This window comes from Corvus kubaryi, unplaced genomic scaffold (assembly GCF_017639235.1).
Source record: "Corvus kubaryi isolate FWS band 111438036 unplaced genomic scaffold, C.kubaryi_AGA036_p1.0 37266, whole genome shotgun sequence".
NCBI lineage: Eukaryota > Metazoa > Chordata > Aves > Passeriformes > Corvidae > Corvus > Corvus kubaryi.
In genome coordinates, this window is record NW_024581081.1 from 3,681,709 (window position 1) to 3,705,489 (window position 23,781).

Genomic DNA, 23,781 nt, shown 5'->3' on the forward strand with positions numbered 1-23,781 from the left:
GAGCAGTATGTACCACCAGATTATTACAATGCCGCCTGAAGTTAAAAATACTGAGCAGGTTTCAGTCAAAAATCTTTGCTCTTAATACAGTGCCATATTAAATTTAGCTGTTGTGGCAAATAATCTTCCCAACTCCTCTATCACTTTCCAGACTATTTACACAAATGACAGCTCATTCTGCAAGGAAGGAAGAGGGAAGGGTGTAGGAGGTACCTTCACCAGGTGAACATCCTGTCTGCTGAGTTGGTTTTGAGACAGGTACTCCCTGTTCACTATCCATGGATGTCTCAGGACTTGGACTGCTGTGAGGCGCTGATGAGGGTCTACATGAAGCATCTTAGACACAATGTCCTGGGTTGAAAAGGAAGAAAACAGTACAAGGGAAAAAGTAATTAATAGCAGGGCTGGTTTTACTAAGATCTTCCTGTTGGCAGTATCACAGTTAGCATGTCCAATGGAGAGATACACTTGAGACAGGCTTTATATTCTGTAAGTGTCAGGTCTTATCTTCAAAACTTTCAAGTGTAATGTTCAACTCTCAGCTCATAATCCAGTCAAAACATAATGTGGAGGGTATTCATCTGATCGAATGAGTGTTATTTACTGATGACCTTGTAGGAGTGATGAATACCTAGGGAGAGGATGCCATCTGGAGGCATCTCCTCGATGACCTGGAAGCATGCTTACAAGAGGAACTTAGAATAGAAACCTAACACTCAGGTAACTAAAGTTCAGTTAGGTTAGTTCTACAGCATCTAAACATTTTAATTTCAAAACTGGACAGCTGATAAAAAAATCCACTGTGAGGCTCCTAGGTTCTGGTAGCAAGATTAATATGTCAGTAGGATTGCTTGCAGTTTTGTGGTGGAATGTATCAGTGTTACTCCACTGGATAGTAACATTTGCTAAAAATGAAATCTCTTGCAAGAATCTTTAAATCCTGTCAAAGCTTCTGATTAATGCTGGGCAACTGGAAGCTTGCAAATTTCCTGCCCATTTACCTGGTCACAGACTAGTGCACAGCTTCATGCCTAAAGATCTCAGCACCAGATGATTTTTTTCTCCTGGGGTTTCCATGCTTTGTGATTGATGGGCAGCCTAAACTGTGAACTGTACAGGAATTAAAACTGCCTGCTCCTGGCTAACTGAGAAGCAAAGAGGTGATTCATGTATTGACTATACATCTGTGGCATTGACAAACCTACACTTCTTTTAAAAGTGCAGTTGCAGCAAAAAAACCCATTCCATGGTATTTAAATCTCGAGAGAAAATCTGAGAAAGGGTTTCACTGACCTTTGCAGTATCAGATACTGAATCCCAGTTTCCTCCTGTAAGAGCATATTTGCCACTGCCAATCCTGGCCAGAATCTCCTCTGGGGTGTCATCCGGTCCATTTGCAAAAGGAGTGAATCTATTATAAAAAAAAATAAAAAGAGAGAGAAAGAGAAAAAACCTATGTAATTTGCAAGTATGTGATTTCTAGGTTCTAGTATTAACTGCCACTAATTACAACAGGAATTTGGTTCCAGAATGTACCACTGATACTGATGCTTCATTTTCACTCAAACTGTACAGGCTGGTGGTTCCTCATATTGATCTGTAGAGGAAAAGACTGATTCCTTAATTGTTTTTTATATTTTTGTTCCATTACAATTTCTTAGGAATGACATATTCTTTGTAAAAATAGTCAGGTTTTTACCTTAAGTCTGCTTTATTGCCAACACCTTTATTGGCAATACCAGTACCTTGGTAATGGCAAGAAAGGATAAAAATTATGAAGGAGAAAAATTACGATCTGAAACAGAAAAAAAGGAAAAGAAAAGAAGAACCCTTTCTAATCTATTTTGCATTGCTTCATTAACCATAATGTACAAGTCAGTTGGGCAAAAGAAATGACCTGCAATAGGTTACTTCCTTGTCTAGCCAGTCAGAAATGACCAGTAACATGCGCCCAGCTTTACAAAATCAGTGTCACATGCAGAGGGTACACTTTTTGTCTTCAGAAAGTGACAAGAGAAAAGGTTTTTGCAGCTGACTAAAATCTACCAGGCCAAATTTTACTCTGCAATCTTGAACAGCTGTGTAGGTTTAGAAGAAGTAGGTATTTCGGATTTTTATATTTTTCCTTCAATCTTTCTTTTCTGAGAACTTGCCAGAGTGGTTTTTAGATTGTTAGATAGTTGGGTTGGCCACAGCTTCCTATCCCACCCTATTTCTGGTAAAAAATTCAATTCCTCATGTTGTATTTTCTCATTTTCAATAACATTTCAGACTTCATAGCAGTTCAGCCCAAAGAGATCTGTAATGCTATTCCAATCTATAGCCGTCAGGAGGGATGCAGTAGGAGTTAAGGACTAGCAAAAACTCTGAGGTCTGTCACTAGCTCCAGTAACAGGATCCTGGCCTGTGCTCTAGTCCTGGCTGTCTGAGCCCTCTCTGCTCATAGTGATGATAGAAGGAGAAAAAAATTCCTGGATGTAAATACTTGTCAGTTCCTACTAATCTCCTCTAATGAGGAAGAACAAGACCATTCATAAATGCAGTTCTGGCACCAAAAAAAGCATTCCTCAACTGATTTTGTTACTATTATTTTCTCTGATAAGTGCAGGAAAAGTGAAATACAGGTTACTAGCACCTGTCAGTAAATTTAATATCCACTAAGTTGTGCTATTTGTATTTCTGATTCAAATATATCTGGACTTTTTTCTTCTTATTTAATAAAGAAACATTTTCAACCGAACAAATGTAACTGTGGGCAATGTGTTAATTTTAATTTACTGATTCCAGCTGTGTAGCAGTCTAGGGCAGCAGCCAAATAGGAAAAGGTTCTTGGAGATCCTAGCAGACTGGGAGACTTCCCCAGAAAGTCTCAATATATTTCAGGTGACCTTGAACACATTTGTAATGAAGATTAAAACAGATGAGATAGAGACCCCTGGCACCTCTTCTATAATCCACAAGGCAAGAGATGCAAATAACAGAAAGTCAGAGTCCAACTTTTTGTTTTCTATATAAAACCTAGGAATGAATCCAAGCTTCCTGTCACAGCTGAATGATCATGAAGCAGATTAAACAGTTTAGAGAGATCACTGAAAAGCTGCAAACTGCGCTTAGGTGTGATAAATGTGCACCTACTACACTCTGAGAAATGAAATGCAGGGGCCTGATAACTCTAGATTGGGCTTGCACACTTTGTTTCCCAATCATCTCAGCACGTTTTACTCCTATCCTTCACTGCTTATTTCAATCTGTGTCTTTCCCTGCATCTTCCTGTGTTAGTATTTCACTTTAGCCAACACATTGGTAGGGGTATTTTTGCCAAGTACCTCTCAAAAGTTTCTGCTACCTGTTGCTATTCTTGCTGATCTCTTAGTTTACTTTCTGAATCGTGTTTTTCAAATAGCATCTGAAAACTATGTCTGGGTGGGGATTTTTTAGCTTTCAAAGGCGCTCAGACACTTCAATAACAGTATCAAATGAAGAATAATGATGCTGAGGAGAATACATGTATCAGTAGAATGAATTAACATTCTTCCACACATAAGGTGAACGTGATGTGGCTCTTCATACTCCTATGCACCTCTCCCAATGGAAAACTTTCCCACTGCTTAAGTGGTGAGTGAACCCTTTAGGAGTCTAGGTCTCAGTGCATACATGCACTTTCTGTTAAAAACCTAAACAATTTGTCAAGTGTCAAAGCTATTTATGCATTCTAAAAAAAACTTTTTCTAATTCTAGGTCTTGACATCTATTTTCTTGCTTTTAACAACTGAACACACTTCTTAAGGAGGCCAGAATCCTTATCTGTGACTCCTTTCAGGCTTAATCAGTGCTACAGTGCTGAGCCCACTGGAGACTGCTGCTCTAGGAGAACCTCTTCACTCACCCAGCCAACATGGTGTACAGCAGGATCCCCAAGCTCCAAATGTCACAGGCTGCATCATAACCTTGGCGTTTAAGGACCTGTGGGAAGGAAAGAGAGAGATGGAAATAAGTTAATCTGCATTCCTGAATTTTGAGCTTCTGATCTACAAAAAGCACTGATTAGTGGTTGTGTCTGCTGACATTCCCAGGGCTTAGCTGCATATCTGCCTTGAACAGGTGGCTGCCTTGTGATCAAAAACTCCAGTAGTGCTATGGAGCAAGGTGAAGCCCAGGCTGGAAGGATCTGGTTAGTGTTCAAACTCAGCACATCTTTCCCCTTTTCAGTGAGAGAGATGGGTGCAGCCTGGTGGACCTGGGAAGTCTGGGAGCTCCTCTGACCATCGAACATGCAGCAAAGCAGAGCAGTATTTCAGTGTTTTAAAATGCTTCATAGAAATACAAGCTCATTAATACTTTGAAACATATCCTCCTAACATAAAAGTTACCAACAACACCGTGGATGCATCATAGGGCTAAATGACGGTAATAAGCGTTCCAATTGAGCTCAGTTTGGATTTGATGCAGCAAATGGATGCACACTGATGCATATCTAATGTCAGACTAAGGAAGATACATGACAACTGCAAAGAAAGCTAAAAGGCTTCTCTTACTTCTGTGTAAAGAAAAGTGGCCACATTTAGACTGGAATTAACAGATAGCAGGCTAAAACTTGACCCCCTTCTCCTGTGGGGCAAACAAGACCTGTGGTAGTCAGCAGAGATCTGACCAGTAAGTTCAATACCGACACATGGTAAGGTATAGCAGTAAGGGTAATGTCCAGATTTCATTTCTGCTAGTGCACACTAGCAGAAATGCCTGTTTGGGTCAGTGCAGGTCCAAGTGAAAGTGAAGTCACCAACTAAGCTCAGGGACCACCTCCAGATCTTCCCACAAAAGCAAACTGCCCTCTCTTTATTCAGTTCTGTTACACAAGGATAGTTTTGTCCTCTTCAGATAGACTGGTAGATAGATCTTTTTGCAAAGCACATGAGAAAGGAATGTACAAATTCAGCAAGTCTTTCTCTCACCTGCAGCCTTATTACCCAGGAGCGATTTAAGTAGCTGAAGTCTATCACAGAAACTATGAAGTCTATCACCAAACTCTGCTAAGGAAGAACAGTTTGAGAAATTGTTGCCTCGACAGATTTTATAAATGATGAGTGGCAAAGCAACCATCTGCCAGGTGTGCTGCTGAGTGAACATTTGCTACCTGGAAAAAACCCCAACAAACCAAAAAACTCCCACAGCAACAATACCAGGAAAAAGCCATAGTTCCTCCTGTTGACAAAGCTGGCAAAATCATGCTTCTGCCTCTCTCTCCTGTACATAATATATAGGCTTTCTGGCTGATTTATTTATTTCCATTTCTTTAGTTCCTGCATTCATTCTCCCTCTATTAATGTTAGTTTTTATGGGAAAAACTTCTTTGGTATATGACAAACTCAGCTGCTTCTTCCTTCACCTGTGAGACTGAATAGCCAACATTTATCTTTTGTTGTGGTCATTCTCACTGACTTTTGAACATTTACATTTTCACTCCTTCTCTGTTTTCCTTCGATAACCAAGGACAATCAAGCCCAAGGTAAGTGACAGAAAAATGGGGCAGTGATGATACTTAGTGGAGCAGGTTAATAAGCAAGTGGTTACACAACCCCAAAGTGATGGCGAGGTGTCGTTGTGTGTTATCATTCCGTTTGCAGGTGCACTGCTAGATAACAGGGACACTCACTCTGTGCCAGTGCCTAGGGAAAGCTTTGCTGGCAAACACCTTTTTATCAATAGTAACTTCAGCCCACAGATAGCAACAGGACCCAGTGAGTTATCAGTTAGTGTCAATGCTATTTGAAAATGTCTCCGGCAGGTCTGTGTTTTAAAAGAGAACACTGAGCTGATGGGAGAAAGTGTGGGAAACCTTGGCCGAAAAGACTGGCGTTTGATCTGGGCAGGAGATGCTATGGAACAGTAACAGGCATGTGTCTTAGCAACAGATCAATCAGGGAGAGAGCTTTGCAAAAGTTGCAGTGCTGTCCTCCTGTAATGGATGCCAAAAAAATTTTACCACTGATTAAGGAGTTTAAGTCACTTTGAGAACTTAGTGGGATCTGAAACAGAGGCACGAACTGGTTCTTAGTGCCACACCATAGCAGGACATTGTGGAGGTGTATCCTGGACATAATGATACCCTGGGTTCATCCAGTTCTGATAATGGCTCAGGTATTTATCCAACCCTTTTATTTTTATAGGCTTTGACTTACCGGGTTAACAGTGTTACAAACACAGTTTTTTCTCAGTTGTGACAAGCAGGGATGTGAATGGGTACACAAGATAATAAAAAACCCTCATAATTTCAAATGACAAAGCAATAGTTCTTCACGAATTTTGTAGGAAAACTACAGAATAAAATATTTTTACTTTATCCAAGAGCACTCTACTGCATCAGTAGTACAACAGCCTGGCTCCTTCCTCTTCGCATGCAGCACGACTCGCACTAGGTGGCAGCGTGCCTCTTTCGGATAGCCTTCATCTTTGCTCTTGCTATCACCTAAAACGCAAATTAACTGTTCCCAAAATAAAGCGAGATCCAAGGGGGCAAATATGTCCTCCTTCTTTGGTCACTACCGTCTTTGTCACCAGCTCAGCTGACTTTCTGCCTCCTTAGTTATTTTCCTGATCATGTGGCAGACGTTGCCATCGGACTCAGACAGGGAACATGAAAGTCAAGTCTAGGCTGGAGGGCAGCATTATATCACAGGTAAAATGTAAAAGCACTTAAGGCTTTATGTAAGCTCCCTGCCAGTTCTGGTAATGTTTCAATTAATCTCCAATGTCTCCTGCATTAGCAGGACCTGTATTACTCATCACAAATGACTGGACGTGTGATTCCTGCTTTCAGTTCAAATCAGAAGTGTCTGATCTGAAACTGGAAATGTTTGTGATTACAGAAACTGTACAAAATAGCCAATCTTGAAAAATAGCTACACCTATTTTAAGCATCTTGTACCTTGGAGGAAATCTGAGTGCATCAAATCTTGCAAACATGATTATTTTTGTGGTTTAAAAATTGAATGGCTGTGGTGCCACACAACTTTTTCAATGTACTTCGATAAATTTTGAACAGCTCATTCCCATTTCTAAAATGGAAGCCTAACCAAACAGCAATTAAAAACCCCAACCAATCTATCTTGGCAATAGAAGATTTTTTTTGCTGAAGAAAAATCTGTTATGAATTTATACTGGCCCAGCAATAGTCTCAGTATAACAAATTCTCCTTCTGATGCAGGAAGGCTGTTGATTCCTGTAACTTTTGGTATCATGAAAGGACCTTGTACAGAAAGATCATCCTATTTTTCTCTTCCCAGCCACATACCACACAGATGAACATAGCTTGGTTAGCTTAGGGAGAAAAAGAGATTGCTAGATTATACCGAGAGACACTGGTATTTGATAGTAGAGAATGGATGAAGTATTGAAAGACAATAGCTTTTTGTTTTTCTTATAAGGACCAAAACAAGCAAAGGAAGACACACATTTGAAGTAGTATATTGCAAGTACTAAAATTTTTGATTTTCATCACTCCAAGAAACGGGCAATTACCCAAGAAATTAACTTCTTGCTCCTTCATTGTGAGGAAGCAGATACGAACATCTCATGGGTCAAATACAGCAAAGAGCCCAAGCCATGAAACAGCTGTATGACCCAAGCCCACTCCTGCAGGGCTGCATGAAAGGAGCAGCGCTTGCCAGTGATGCAGAGCCACCTCTCCCTGAGCTCAGGACAAACTGCTTGGTCTTCCTCCATTGCCCTGCCTGTAAAAATGAGAAAGCCTTTCCTACATTCCCCAGAATAGGGGGGATTGGTACTAGGAAAGCCCAAGACAAGAGATGTTTCTTTACCTCAGTAAAGTCAACAATACAGCTCTCACTGATTTCAGCACAGTAAAGATTTCATGCAAGGATTTTTGTTTTCAGTCTTATCACAGAATCATGGAATGGTTAAGGATGGAAGGGTCATATAGTTCAACCTCCATGCTCAAGCAGGGTCCCCTAGAGCACTCAGCATTGTGTCCAGATGGCTTTTGGAAATCTCCAGAGAAGGAGACTCCACAATGTCTCTGGGCAACCTGACACCAGATTTCCCTCTTAAGCCTTAATCCTGTTCTGATGCAGTGCACCAGAGGGAAAGCACTCCGATTAGAAGCAGCTAGAGAAAAAAAGATATGTATCCCAGTAATGAGCCAAAGCATAGTGTGCACCAGTCCAAGACAGACACCAGCTTCTGTCAGGAGAAAAACAACTGCTGTGACAGGACCAGGAATAGGAAAGTTATGGTAATAAAGGCTGTTTGAGTGCCAGTAGCCTGGTTTCTGCCTTGCTCCTCTTGTAAAGGCAGCAAGGGAGAAAGGACTGCTTCCCAGGACACACTACTGAAGGCTTTGAAATGTGATCCTACCTCAGGTGCGACAAAGTTGGCTGTGTAGCAGGGAGTCATGAGCAGCCCGTTCTCCGCTCTCAGTTGCTTGGCAAACCCAAAGTCACAGATCCTGATGGAGTCTGGGTTTCCTGACTCATCCATGTAGAGGATATTACTTGGCTTGAGATCTCGGTGCACCACCTTAAGAAAGAAGAGTGAGAAATGAGTGAGAAGAGGAGGTCAGGGAGCACTTAGGCTTGGCTGCCACTCTTGGTCTGCTGGTTGAGGTAGGTCAAGAGCTCACGCCGAAAATATTTAAGTTTGGAAAAAAACTTGCTTAAAAGCCTTGGACAAATGAAGGAAAAAAAAAAGTTAAAGTCTGTTAAAATGAGAAATAAAATGTTTGACAGCCTCTGCTGGTGTATTAAGAAGGTGGCTGCTGCTCTAAGGGGAGGCAACTTCCTGAGGGTGGTCAAAGTTGGCTGTTGTACAAACATCTTGGTGGTAGAGTCTCCTGGAACTTGATGGCCCTGAATACTCAGCTGAAAGGTGAAGAAGAAATCACATCATAGGAGGAAAGTGTGTAAGGGTCTTCTTGTGACTGTCCATGTGAGTGGCTCACACCTGAAAGGAGGGATTCATTTTTTTCTTAATTTCAAAATGTATTCACAGAACTTCATGTGACTGTGTGTTTTACCAGACATACTGCATTTCAGTGGCAGGAAAACAGCTTTTATTTGTTACAGCAAGACTGAAAATTCCCATGAAAGCAGAGAAGCCAATGCACAAAATGCACTTTGTTTTAACCATGAAGCAGGAAAAGCAGTAAATATTTGACTAGTTATCCAAACTGCTTGTCCCTGAAATGCAGAAAAGGAGAGATTTTCAAACTGTTGTATATAAAGAGCTTAGACTTTAAAAGTCCGATTTTAACAGCATGTCAGAAGTCTTTCCCCTCAGCTGCTCAAAATGCCACTTCATTTGGAGAGCTGAGCATTTGATTTTCTACCTATCTGCTGATTCAGCTCCCTATTTGAAATGTTGCTAAAAGTTCAGGTCCTGCAATAATGATTGTGATAAAAAGTATACAACTAATACCTCAAGAAGGTACATGAACTTGAAAGTCACTGTAGTGTGGGAAAGAAAATACTACTTTGATATGCTTCAGGTCAGTGGAAAATGGATAAAAAGCCTATGACCCTATTTCACAAACCAGATGTAATTATAAATATGGAGAAAGTTTTTTTTGGGGAGGGGAACATACTAACATTTCAGAGAAGCAAAATCCCAACCATTTTCTCTTTCTAAATTATTTCTAAACATAGTTGTATTTTAAGGAGGTTGATGCAGCTAAGCCAAAAAAAAGCAGTGCTTACGCCCTGAGAGTGCAGGTAGTCCACAGTCCTGGTGATGGTGCACAGCACAGCGCTGGCCTCCCGCTCTGAGAAACACTTCTGCCGAAGAATGCGGTCCAGCAGCTCGCCTCCCCGCATCAGCTCCATCACCAGGTACACGAATTTCCCATCATCATAGACCTGGAACAGCCATACCATAAATACATGCTTTGGACCCATTAACTTGGTAAAGGTTGGTCCTTTAATCACAGTGTTGGCTTGCTTGTGTGAGATGTTGCAAGAAGAAAGTGTCAGCAAATGTGTGGGAAATGTGCTTATTATGCCTAACAACAAAAAAGAAAACTTTATAAAATGACTTAAGTCATCACTGTTTTCTTGTGTCTGTAGCAGCTTGCTGATTTGTCCACACAGAAATGTAGCTTTCCTGGTCTGCTATCATGGCAGCAGAGCAGGCTCAGCTGTTAAAAACAGCACCACTCCACACAGCTTCAAATGTCTGCTGGCTCTCACCCAATCATTCTTCTCAGTAGTGTTCTCTCTTTCCACTTCCACAGGGTAACATTTGCCATTTCAAATATCAATATTTCCCTTTGACTCACGATCAGCTAAAGAACTGTATTATACTGTTGGCCAACGCTTGCATCAAATGATATTATATAGTTTATATTTGCATTTCTGGTGAAAATTGTTGATATCAGGTACAAGACACATTCAATGTCAATGGCAATTGGTAAAAGACATTTTGTCATTTAAATTGGAGGACAACCATTTTCATGTCATCATCCTTTATCTGGACTGCAAATAATAGGCAGTGTTATAGTCATCAATGCTAAATGTTTCTGGAAAGGAATATAAAACCTTATTTTGCACAGATTTTGGGATACTCTTTAACACTAAGGAATTAGGTAAGACTTTCCTGAGAGCATGTGATTAGCAGATTTTTATAAAATTCACTAAGGTCTAAACCATAATATACTGGCCACTGACACAAGCAGGATTTTGTTCTGTAAACTCTGAATATGACACGGTGTGGACTATCTTAGGTGAGACTTCAGACAGCAAAATTAAAACATCTCTGACTAAAGACCATTACTCCACTTAAGCAAAGTGAAGGCTATTTTTCATATGAAATGATGAAGAAAAATACCTTAATGACTTCTCAGGCTGCTTGAGTAGAAGGTAAATAGTCCCTGGCATTAAAACACTATCGCAGTGACTCTGTGAGCTCTCCTCTCCCCAACAAAGCAGACCTCACAGGCTGCATGGGAATGGCTGCTGCTTGTGAAAGATCATCTCCCTGTCCAGCAGCACCACTGTGTGTGTTCAGCAGTGTCCCAAAACACCCAGATAGGGAGATCTCCTTTTAAATAGTGCTGCCAACCCAAACCCATTTTGTTGTTCTCCAGCACTGTGCCCCTTTGGTTTATTTATGGTTTCTAAGACAGTAACTGGAGAATGCGTAACCTGAGCAGTCTTTCCAAATGCTATCCAGTAATTTGTTAAGTCATGTTTTTCTCCTTGATTTCAATGGGTCTGGTTTTAGCTCTGACCTTCAACTGAAGAATTTTCCAGACATGGACTAATAAGTAAGCCTGACTATAAGATGAAAATCATTTAATGCTGAAGTGCTCAAAGACTACTCACATCTTTAAGAGTAATGATGTTTGGATGCTGTCCATATCGCAAAAGTATCTCAATTTCTTCAGAAGGGTCTCTCTTGCTCTTATCAATTATCTGGAATAAATGAAGCACAGTGCAGTCAAATACTGGTTTGCAGCACTAAGCATAAACCAACCAATTCCTACAGTTTAAACAATTTAATATTCAAAATTCCTCTATTAATCATTATCCTAGGAGAGGACATGCAAATGAGAGCCATGCTGACTGTCTGCCAAAGCAGACGGAGCAATAATTAGTTTAGATTCTGGAGGCGTAGGCCCTCTTTTTGATGCCTACAGTTCTGTTTACCCATAAATAATGGCAGTTACAGGAAGTGTCATTTAGAAATCAAACAACCTTGAGAGTTTTAAAATAACAGTAGTTTTAAAATGATCTCTTTGACATAAAAAATTGATGTAATCATAATATTGGCACATGCTTGTATATATGCTGATAAATTAATAAAAACTAATTGTCATATGTATTTGTCAGAAATAAAAATGTATAGACATTTCTGTCAGGGGAGATTTGAATTGAAGCTATGGGCAATCATTTGGCTCTTTGGGCCAAGCTGTTGTAGTGAACAACAGAGTGACCACAGATTGCATTTGGCCATGTAACCGAACTCCCCACCCATTCCTAAACTGGAAAGAAATCTGCTTTATAGATCACTTTCATGTAGTCAGCATCTTTTGCCTTATCAGAAAGTATAGTAAGACATGCAAACTTTTTAGTTTTGTAGCAGCCAGTCTTAGAAAAACATGACACCTGGTGCTTAGAGAGCATCACTGCATGGAAAGCCAGCTATGAGGAGAGCCCTGACTTCTCCTCAGTGATTCTGTTACCTGTACTTGGGATGTCAGTCAAAGAGCTTTAGTCATTTGTCCAGTTGAGTGCATTGATTAATGTTTCTCACTTTGCAGATTTAAATGATCAATATGAAACAAAAAATAATCCTAAGGGAAGTCTCTGCAATTTTGGAATCTCAAAAGCAACTGCCCAGGAAATGGCAAAAGACTCATTCTACTGAAAACTCATTAGGAGTACACTATTTCAGCTCTATTTCTTACTGCTAGAAAACAACAGCAGTACTTTTGAGTAACACATTTACTGAAGTGGAATGGGTGGCATTTTCAGAAAATCATAATTCCATTATTGCCTTGGATATCAAGGCTTCCAAACTTAAATGGGGTTAGTTCTCTCCAAGAACTAGGCACAGAGCACAGATTTAAAATGATGGTGTTATCGGGGAAAAAACAGCTTTTTAAAAACCTCTCTGGATAATGAAGATAAATGCCTGCCTGCTTTTTTATAAAATGCATGCATTTTTCATGGTTTAATTATGGTGATACAAATTCAAGTACATGAGTAGAATCTTATGCATTAGCTATAATAATGCATTACTGCATATCTATCAGAGGTTTCATAGTCATCATGACTGGCATGTATGTGCAGTGATAATGATGGTCAGTAGTTGTCCATGGCTCAGGTATGGATTTGATGCCATATCAGTGATTTGGTGCTGGATTAAAAGAAGTGTGACAAATCAAAGTGCAAAAGGCAGCTAATGCAGGTAAACTGTTGTTGTCCACATTTGAATAAATAAAGGAAAACCTCAAGAACAGGTGAATGAAAAAAAATAATTCTGCTGCTGTTCTCCCAGTTTAGTTGAGAGATTATCAAGAATCCAATGAAGTCCTGACCAACTGACTCCTCAGGAATACAACCACAGTGACTGAATGTGTCCCACTCAAACAGTAACTCTAATATACAAAAAGATCCTCAGGGCCACTTCCTTGGCTAAACTAATATACCTCTTATCAAGTTACTGGAGTAACTCACATGTGCCCCGTTAGCATCTGCCTGCCTTGCAGAAACCTTGCCACCCATGTGAAGTACCACTATCACTATGCTACTGTAGCAAGCTATACATTCCAGATTCCTTTTCTGTTGCAGCTCCCCGTGAAAGGAAATATCCAGAGCTGTGGAAAATTTTAAGCAACTATTAATAATGCAGGACTATAAATGCATATATATGGCCTAAAAAAATCCAACCCAAAAATAGTCTGAGCTATTGACAAAACCGAAACCTATATAACCCGAAGCACTCTGCTACTGATGTAGTAGTAACAGCAGTAGATGACTTTTAATGCTTCTAACTCACAATATGCAATGTAAATACAAACTGCAAGACAGTCCGCCTAAATATGCATGCCTTTTGTTTTAATGTGTGTGCAACCTGCAATACAGTGATTAGGTGGACAGACAAGCTACCCAAAACCACGCCACAAATCACTGTCAGAGCTATGAATGGACCTGCCAAATTCCTCTCGGTCCCTGGGTAGTTTGACTGGACAGACCAGAACAATTTTTTTCTTCCACAGCAAGAGTCTGTCACCCTGACAGTGCCTCTCTTCAGCGTGCCTGTGACTTACCCTTGGCCCATGACTGATTAAGCAGCAGAGGAGGTGTCTGCTGCAGCTGCAGCAGAAATCTCTCTGCAGTTCAGACTGGCTGCAGTATGCACAGTTTCTTTATTCGTATGTTGCAATGGCCGCAGCAGTTCATTAAATATGCCCCAGAGCTCTGCTATGATACCCAGTCTTCCTGATCTTCCTTTTCACAAAGTCATAGAATCATTGAGGTTGGAAAAGATCTCTTGAGATCATTAAGTCAAATAATTAACCCAGCATTGCCAAATCCACCACTAAACCATGTCCCCAAGTGCCATATCTAGATGTCTCTTAAATGCCTCCAGGGATGGTGACTTCACCATTTCCCTGGGCAGCCCGTGCAGTGCTTTACAATCCTTTCAGAGAGTTTTTTGCTGTGTTGTTAAATGCACCCAGAATTTCCTGTGGTAAAAAACAGTATTTGCCACCCCAGTCCCTGTTTCCTCTGAGACACTGTGTTTTGCATGAATACAGACTCTTCTCTGTTCCTCTCTGTGACAGTACATGAACCTCCAGCAGCTCTTCCTGTGCAAGGAATATGTCTTTCCTTTAGGAAACTCATTCTGATTTCATTCAACTAAAATGCTGAATTCAACTAAAATGTTGAATGTTCACTCTCTAGAGCTCACAGAATTAAGGGAAGATCTCAGCTACTAGTCCTGAGAATTCGAGTAATAGGTAGTGATGCCACTTTTCTATTTCTCTCTTTAGATGTGCGGTGAAGAACACCAAGTCAAAAAGCCACCATAATGCATAAGTAACTTTACTGAAAATACAGTGTGAGCTCCACTGTACCTGGGCAGAGAAGAGCTGTGACACACGAGGGTCTCCTATTGCCCTTCAGAAGAGAAAGAAGCTGAGCATAAGGTAAACAGACTTTTCTCTGTGCATTGGACACCCAGGGATTGTTCAGAAACTCATCTGTGTCAAACAGTGTATGAAACAATTCCAGAGTAAAATGGGCTCAGCACAGTCAATAGTGTCCTTTGTTCTGATAGGGCACTTGTTTGTTCTTTGACTATCACATCCTTTGTGTGACTAACTGACAGAAAAAGGTGCCTTTTCTTTCCTCAATGGGATTTAGGGTAATAACCTCATGATATTTTAAAGTCAGCCAAGCTCCTTTAAAGGACAATACTGAACACTTTCTCTATTAACAAAGAAAGGATCAGGACGGAATATTTTCAAAATCCCAATTAACACATCTGTCCAGTTTTTACAAGTCCTTCTACAAGTCTTCTGCATGGAAAAAAATCATCCAATTCTCTTTTACTAATGGGTTTTCAATGGCTTTAGCCTTGCCAGAGCAGACTGATGAGTATAAAAGAAAGTATCAGTAAAATTCTGTGTGGGTAAAGCCTTGCTGAAATTGGCGCAGCAACTAAATAGACAGTATATCTATATACTTGCTTGTTGCCTTTTTGTGAAGGTATTTGCATGCTTCCAGCTGTGTAGATAAATCTCTTCTTCTGGACCTAGTTATGCCACTAGCAAATGTTGGAGCCTTCAGCTGTTTGATACCACCCACCAGCTGGGGCTTACAGCCTTTACAGCCCTGCCAAAGAAACAGTACGTGTGAGCACTCCCTAATCTGCTTTCCCTGAACCAGCCCTGCTAATACAAATTGCCTTTTCAAACACTGAAATTAACCTGAACGACTGTGCACAAGAAGAAGGGAGAATGGCTGTGTTTCTCACATGGAGTTCTCCATCACTACAGTTGTGAGATTGGAAAAAGGCAAGCGGTGGGAGGAGACAGTGTAACTGCCTTTGCTGTCTGGAAAGTGAACAGCCTAAAAGAAAAAGTGAGAGAAAAGCAAGAGAGCGAGAAAGAGGACAGAAAAGAAACATGAGATGATGGGAAGAGTAGTGATATGAAACTGAGGAAAAAGATGGGGCTCTGGCCAGGTTAAGCTGGAGCTAGCCAGAAACCAGCTCTGGAAACTGCTCTGTTGGGTCTTTCTGTGGCGGGGAGAAAGGACTTTGTGCATCTTTAATGGCCAAACAAGACTGTATTAAAACATTTGCTTGGCTCTGACTTGATTCTTCTCTTTAAGTGAGACAAGACTCAAAAGCTGTCTGATCATGTCAACTGAAATGGGTGATTGTAGCCAACTTCCTTCCTGGGGAAGCTGAATGCACCCAAGACTGTCACAGTGTTTTAACCCTTAACACCATGGTGTGTGCCACGACCACGGACTGCAGCAAACATTCTCCATTTTATTTTATAGATTCATTCCACAACGAAACCCACAAACACGGGGAAGCATTGAAGGCACACCCTGCAGCACGGGAATAGATAAAAAGTAGGTTGAGAAGCTTTGAATTAGGAGTTTTGTTGGGTCATGCTGCAGAGGCATAAGCCATAGCTCTTTTTCCCCCCAGTCCCAAATGGGATAAGCCTCTGCTCTGTCTTCAGCTGCCCCAAGTGACCTTTCCTGGCAGCTGAAACTGAGATACCAGAGTGTGAACTGAGGCAGCTGAGCTACTGGTACAAGTCCCAGTCTGCTTCTCCAGCAACATAAAGTCCAGCAGAAGGTAGGGCAGACACCTGGGCACTGTCACAACTTGTACAGCCACAGCTGAGGCTGCCAGTGTGTTTAGGCAGTGAGATGATGTAAAGCTCCTTTTGACCAATACTAGGGAAGTTCTAATGGCTTTGTGAAAAAAGCATGGAGGAGGAAGAGAGTTCTATACACTTTTAAAAGCTGCTTTATTTTCTGTTATATAATGTTTTTTTCTATAGTCTGTTTGGAGAGTAAGCATGGGTTAATCTCCTTTAAGAAAAGACTCATTACATAGTGTGATGTGATAGTCCCTGTAAAAATCCTTTACTTTTCTGAGAAGTGAGGGATGAGCAAAGGGAGAATTAATTTTGTGTCCCTTTGCACATTATATCTACACTGTGATGTATTTGAAAATTCAGGGCACCACTAGTGGAAGTGACTATAGGTGGGATTTGCTTCTCTTCTGAAAAAAGGAGGTGTGACAGCACACAGAGATTTCAACCTGACAGTTTCATCTACAATACTAATTCCAAAGAAAGTATCACAGAGAGAGTTTCCTGCAATTCTGTGCTGCTGGAAAACGTACAGGTTTCCATCTCAGTAATATTTCCTTCTAAAAATAAGCTCTATTCATGCCAAGCATCTGTTTTAATTTCGTTCCTTTTTTGATGTCAAATAACTCAAGCTGGATGAAAATCACTGCAGAAAGGCTAATATTATTTAAAAGAACATGGTATAATTTTACATTTAAGATGTCTCCAAGGAGAACTTTTCCAAGCCTCATAGTTTCTGAGGGACTATTTGCTGTGCTATTAGTTTTGATTAGCTCCAGAAATTCATTCCCTCCATCCATGTTTAAATCTTTCAGGAAAATAGAGAAACGACTATTAGAAGAAACAGGCCTAATTAGCAATACTTTTCTGAAATAAGGACTGCCCATCCAATCAAGCTGTGCAGGTGAGACATTAAACACTTCTGCACACAGAGCATGCCCACTTGCTGACACTGTTTGCTGACTTAGCACTCCTAAGCTGTCAGCTGGAACTGTTAATTAACTGTTCTTGTTAATTAGCACTTATAGGGTAGCAGACATTTTCCAAGCAGAGCAGAAACAGTAACAAATTTATTTCAATAGCACCCGTGAAACAGAAAAGCTCATTCTAGGGAGAAGTCTTCAGTTTTGGAGGCAGAATAGCTTGGTGGAAAGGCTCTGCACTGTTTCAGTCTGCTCTGCTCAGCACATTGTCCTTGGATCAGACTGATGAGTTTTCAGTCCATCAAATAACTGCAGCACTGCTCCCACCTTCTTCTACAAAAAGCTTCAGGGATGGAAACCAGTGTATCATATTCAGAATTTACAAAGGGGGAAAATTATTACGTCAGTACGGAAGACAAATACAAGAAGCATAGTTTGGATGTCCCCAAAAGAGAAACAGAGGCACAAAGGACCAAATTCTGTCCAAAATACTTTCGGTATTTGGCAAGCAAACTAGCAAAGAGAAACATCATATTATTAAGCTGTAGAAAAGTCGCTGCCTGATCCTAGGTCTCAGAAAAGATCTAGTTAGCAGCGAGAAATACCATAATCTCACATTCTTCAGAGGTTCAGCCATGCCAAGGAAAGAGACACTGTAAGCTTTGTGATGAAGCGGGAGGGAGGCTGCAGGAATCCTTAAACCAAAGATGTACAACCACTACACATTTAATATTTGCTTCAAAGCTGAGATTAAGAGGTGACCTGCACATGTTTCTGTATTTCTACCTGCCCTCTCTGATTATTTTGTTAAGACTTAAGCAATGCTTTGACCCCATTCAGCCCAAAAATCCTGACCCCATCAGGATCATTGAGTCCAACTCCTATCCGAACTCAAATCAAAACAATAGAAAAGTGAGACTCGTTGAAGTTTTTGCAGGTATTTCAGAAACCCCAAATCTTAAAAAATGAGGATGCCATATAAAATATGCTATGTTGCCTCCTGTTATGGTGAATGTACAGAACTGCTCTGGTCCAGTGTGGAAGTTAGGTCCTTTGATAAAAGTTTTTGAAGTGGGAAAACCAAAATAGCCTTCAAAAAGACTGTCACAGATCAGACATAAGATCCTCATAGACAATAATAATCTATCACCCTTTGATGCTTCATCCATTGTCCTGTAAATCATTTTCTCTTTCCATCACATCTAGAGGACACCCTCCATGCTGTTCGTAACCTCTCTTAGTATGGTAACTAGCCCTTATTAGGGCTATTAATGCTGGTTTCTTTGCAGAGCGCTCTGGAAAACAACCCTCCCTATGCCAATTCAAAGAAGGACAAAGATTTGTGCTTAAATCTGCTCTGAAGCCTGTATCTCCTACATGGCACTCTATAGGCTACAGAATCCGGTGCCCCGCTGCCAAGAAGCTTGCGTGTGCTTCAGACACTCAAAACCATCTTTTCCTTAGGTGTCTGGGCCACATTATTTCCTGATGCCCAGCTTTATAAACCAAATTCCATGGGAGAACCTGGTAAGTGTTCTCTGCAGTTTATCAAGGTAAGAAGGGATCTTGTACCTCTGACCCTGCATTTTGTAAGGCTACATTTCCACTAATATGAGAAACCCAACTTCTTGGCATGTGAGGGGGAAGATGTCTAGGTCATCTCCTTGAAGAGTCTGCTTTACCAACTGCTCTCACAATCAGACTTTTTTTTCCCCTGAAAATCCCTTTTTTAGCTTCAAGACATTCTGTCTTCCTTTGCTGTCTTTAGCAGCCAAATGGTTGTCATCCATCATTTATATCACCTTAGAGATATTTATAGATTTTGATTGCATTCCTCTGGGCTCTTGTCTGTCTTACATCACACGTATTTGTAGCTCTCTTGGTAGAGCTTGCCTTGCAATTCTTGCATATTTTCTGTTACAGATTTTCTCTAATTTGCTTATATTCTATCTTAAATCATGGATACCAAAAGAGCGCATGATCTCACAGAGTTCAGTATTCCTACTCAGGTACTACAAGAAAAACTCATTTATATGCAAACATGTTAGTAAGATAGAAATCTATAGGTCTGCATAAGAATTTTATTAATAAAACTGTAACTACACTAGCAACATATTTATGAAATGCTTGTCTGATGGTGGTATTCAAATATTTGTATTTCCATCCTATGAATTATTTGAAAACACTGAGCAGTTGCATTACGTATTCAGGGAAGGAAAGCAAATAGTAATGAAAAATTTTGGGAAGATTGCAGTCAGAGACACTTTCTCAATAAAATATTAGAAAGTATCTTTCAGAATGGTTAGTATGATCTTGCAGAGGCAAAAAATTTGCTCTTCACAGATAATTTGATAAGCCATCTTGGGGAAGAGCAAGGACAGTTAGGGGCTTCCAGAAGCATGGCTGACATTCTTATTTCCCTTCACTTGGCTAACAGGTTCGATAATGAAGTTCTTTTATATAACATTATATTCTTCCTGATGCGATTTTTTCCCCAAGTGCAAGATGTGACAGAGGCCTACCCTTACCCATACAAACCTGATTGTGACAGCCACCCAGCAAAGTCAAGGGGGGCTTGCATTACTAGGGAGTGAAGGAGAACTGAGACAGCACCTCAGCATCTGATCCATGCCCATTCAGCCCATCGTCTCTCTTTCAGAGTCTTGATAGTGCTCTGCTCCACCAGCAGGAACTTCTGCTAAATTTCAAAGCTAAATTTAAAGGGGATGCATTACCAGTGGTTCTGACCTGGAGATTGCTGCACATACCCTGGGGCCTGACCCCTGTACCATGTTCTGGTGCAGGCAGAGGGAGGAAAAGGCTGGACAAGCAGTAGATGACAAGCAGCTGGTTTGACAAGCTGGCAGACTCAGGGCCAAGAAATCTGAGGTCAGTCAGTAAACTTTCCATTGACCTGCCTATTTATATACTGATATATTTATCCATTTTCCAGCAGACACTAGGTACCTCCCAAACAGACAAGAATTGATACAGAGCCTTCCCTGAAATTTTCACTGTCTCTTTCACTTTAGCGACTTTCTATGGTTAAGGAGAGACAATTTTAAGCAAATCTCTCTAGATCTACAGACACCTTAACTTTCAAGGAGATTTAATGATGTTTGGACTGGTTTTTTTATTTCACTAAATAAGATTCCTATTTTCTTTACTGCATTCAGCACCAAACTCCTGACCTAACCATAGTACAGGTTAAGGAGAAAATGTAGAGCCACTAAATACTACTGTGGAACCTCCTGCCTTCAGATTACTGTGCAATTTTATCTACTTACACTAACCACGTCAAAACAACCAAATCAAGACCGGGAACATCAATGGAAGAGGAAAATGAAGTTTAAGGGAATTATGAATAAACTCTGGAATTTAGACGGATTTTAGTGACTATGTCACTCACTGTTACTACAAATAAATAGACGTATACAACCAGTTCGATTACACAGGCCTGCTAACACTAGCTCTCATGATCTCTGTTTATTGACAGCATGTTGACATCACCTCTCTGCTGGTATTGAATTTTTGTAGCTAATTAAAATGTGCCTTCTCTCCAGTCTGCACATACCAAAACATGCTAGATAGATGTGCTTTCAGTGCTTTGCAATTACCAGAATGATACATGAGCTGTACGATTTACTCAGACTCTAGCACAAACTAACTTGTATCCCAGTGGCAGACATAGATGCAAACTTTGGCTTTGCTCAGAACTGTGGAACATCTGGAGCCAAACAGCTGGTTAATACATTACAGAGATAGGAAAAAGTCATGAGATTCACATGTGTTTCAAGATCCAAATTCCACTGTAATATTGGCATCTGCAAAATTGGACTTGTCAACTGGGTCGGTCTCTACTATATGTTTCTTCTTCAAAGGAGGGAAAAATATTTATCCTGTGTTTTTACCTAGTTGTTTGCCCTGTCTCTAACAGCATGAAGGGACTAAAAACCCACAAGACTTAACCAGTTGGATATTCTTTTGACCTGGAGAAGAAGGCGGTTGATATCAAGCTGTTGAATCTGGCACCTAAGCCACCCACCTCTGCAATGTCTGGGGCAGGACTGGGGGTAGAACTGGCCCAGCAGCAGAAATTTCTACTTGGCTATTATCCACCAGTAATCTCTCCTGGGGGTCAGGAGTCAATCTAAATAGATAAACTTTCAGAAACAGGGAGATGAAATCAAGTCCTTTTCTAACTTACTTAATCTGGTGTCAGTAAGAAGCAGATCCAAAAATCCAGCTTGAAAGCTTCATTAGCGCTCCAAGCTTGAAAGCTGTGCAATAGTTTTAAGTAAAGAAAAACATTTGGAATATGCTAATTGCATCACATCTCTGGCAGGTTTTGCAAAATCTGATTCACCGAGAGCTCTGAACTCCAAACAAGAGCTCTTAATCTGTTTAGGCTTCCATTGCAAACTTTCTTCCACCCACAGAAACCCCTCCCGTCTCCTCTAGCATCATTCTCTTACTTAATTAACTTATTTTCTATAGATACTGATGTGCCTTAATACTTCGATCTGATTTTCCTTTGCTCCTGACCTCACCATTACATATACACCCATGTGAAGTATGTGACTATGACAATGCCAGTTCTCTTTGCTATTGAAAATCATTAGGCCTGCTGTAGTCAAGATGATCAATATCATAGCAGAAGAATCTGTAACACAATAGAGGTCCATCAGAGAAACACTTGTTTTCCCGTCTATCTTCTTTCTACCAGAGTCTTAGGAAGCATCCAACTAAGAACATTCTGTGATTCAGAAAAATTAACAAATACTTACTTGTGTTTCAGAACTTTTTACTTTTTTTCACCAGAGAATGAGACGGAAGGAAAGTTAAGAGTAAAATTTTAAAAGCTCCTCAGAGTACGTACGTGCAGTAGAATATGACACATGGACTTGCTAAACCAACATCTACCTGCACTGACCTAGATAGCTGCCTATTAGTTTCAGAGTAGACTCAGCTGGCACGAAATCTGACTGTCTACAGGGTTTTTTCTCTAGCATGGTAGTGAAATGCTCTCAGAAGTGGAGATATGTCTGAATTCTGAAATACTGCACTTAGGAGCCTGAGGGCATGTCTAAAATAGCTTTAGAGTTTATTATTAGCATTTCATTTTTACAGATGACACAGAAGAAGAGGGAATAGGTTGCAAGAAAATTCTCTTCTTCAGCAGGCTCCAGGACTGGATTTACAAAGGCAGTACAGCTGCCTACAGGTGCTGAGAAGTGTCTGGGGAAAATTCCAAAAGCTCCTCAGTGAGCAACGTGCCTAGTCTCAATGAGCTCTGAAAAGAGTGAAATTCCAGATCTGTTCAGATGCTTTTACAACACCAGCAAAGAACTTCTTTGCACTGCTATACATCTAATTATTTCTACAAGATGCCCCCAATTAGTAGCAGATGGCCATCAAAAGGAAAAGGGATGATTTTCCATTTTAATAAATATATTCTCCTTCTGGGCTAGGAAAGGTTTTGCTTTTCTGACTGTAGCTCTGACTCAAGTTACTCTGGCCAGGTAATTTCCTGTCTCAGTAAGACACCACACAATAATAGTAAATAAGGTGAGTGGCAGTCTGCATTGAAGGATTATTTACTTCCACAGTGACATGATGTGTGTCTTCCGCAGTGATGCCACCACATAATTTCCCTAACTCCTTCCCTACCACCAGCCTCCCCTGGGGGAGACAGGATGCTATTCTCTGACGTGTTGGCAGTTCATCTGAAAGAGGGAGCTTTTAATGAGGTGGTGCAAGGCAAGTGGGGCTGCTGCCTATCACATAAACTATCACTGCAGATACTTTTTCCTGTGAACGTTAGGTACTTGAGAACACTGGGAAAATTATACTTACTAACACAAATGAAAAGAGCCTAATTACAGTGATTTTTATAGAGAGAGTTAAAGGATGCATGTCAAAAGGGACTGATATATAATTATGATAATATCTGTTGCGACTCCTGTGCTATCTAATTACTTGAAATGGGTGGCATTGTGCAATTTTTTTGAAAGCGAGCTACTCTGACAACAAAATGATATAATCTCATTATGAAATTACAATAAAATTGAAAGAAAAGTAAAATTAATATATTGGTAGGAGTAATAGTCAAAGAGGCAGCACTAAATGTGCTGGAAAGAGAATAAACAGAAACCCACCAACTGTCTCCAACCCCAAATCTGTGCTACACATTTGACTCACACTGTGTCAGAAACTAAGATGCTGCACATGTTGCCTACACTGGCAGTCAAAATCAAGACGCATTTACATGACAAGAAAAGAGTTGTAAGAAGTGGAGGAAGAAGTAAAAAGAGAAAATATTAAAAAAAGGGAAAGAGCATAAACCTAGTGCTGAACCACAGTGCTGAACTCTTCTGGAGTTTTGAGTGTCTCCATGCCTTGGCTTTTTTTCTGGATCCTCTGAGGTACCCCAAACACCCAGCTGCTGAGCATGCTGGACCCTGTCAGATTTGGGCATGCAGACTTCTTCGAGGGATG

General features: G+C 40.5%; 1 protein-coding gene across 4 annotated transcripts in view; it reads right to left on the reverse strand.

Annotated features, from left to right (window-relative positions):
* The window catches only part of RPS6KA2 (ribosomal protein S6 kinase A2), a 285,949-nt gene that overhangs the window by 7,420 nt on the left and 254,748 nt on the right, over positions 1-23,781 (reverse strand). For all 4 annotated transcript variants that reach the window (XM_042025102.1, XM_042025106.1, XM_042025105.1 and 1 more), the window contains 6 exons: positions 11,334-11,423; positions 9,711-9,869; positions 8,374-8,535; positions 3,887-3,963; positions 1,294-1,411; positions 214-351 (listed from right to left, as the gene is read on the reverse strand). In XM_042025102.1, the coding sequence (XP_041881036.1) occupies positions 214-351; positions 1,294-1,411; positions 3,887-3,963; positions 8,374-8,535; positions 9,711-9,869; positions 11,334-11,423 (744 nt within the window). The remainder of the gene's footprint in view (positions 1-213; positions 352-1,293; positions 1,412-3,886; positions 3,964-8,373; positions 8,536-9,710; positions 9,870-11,333; positions 11,424-23,781) is intronic.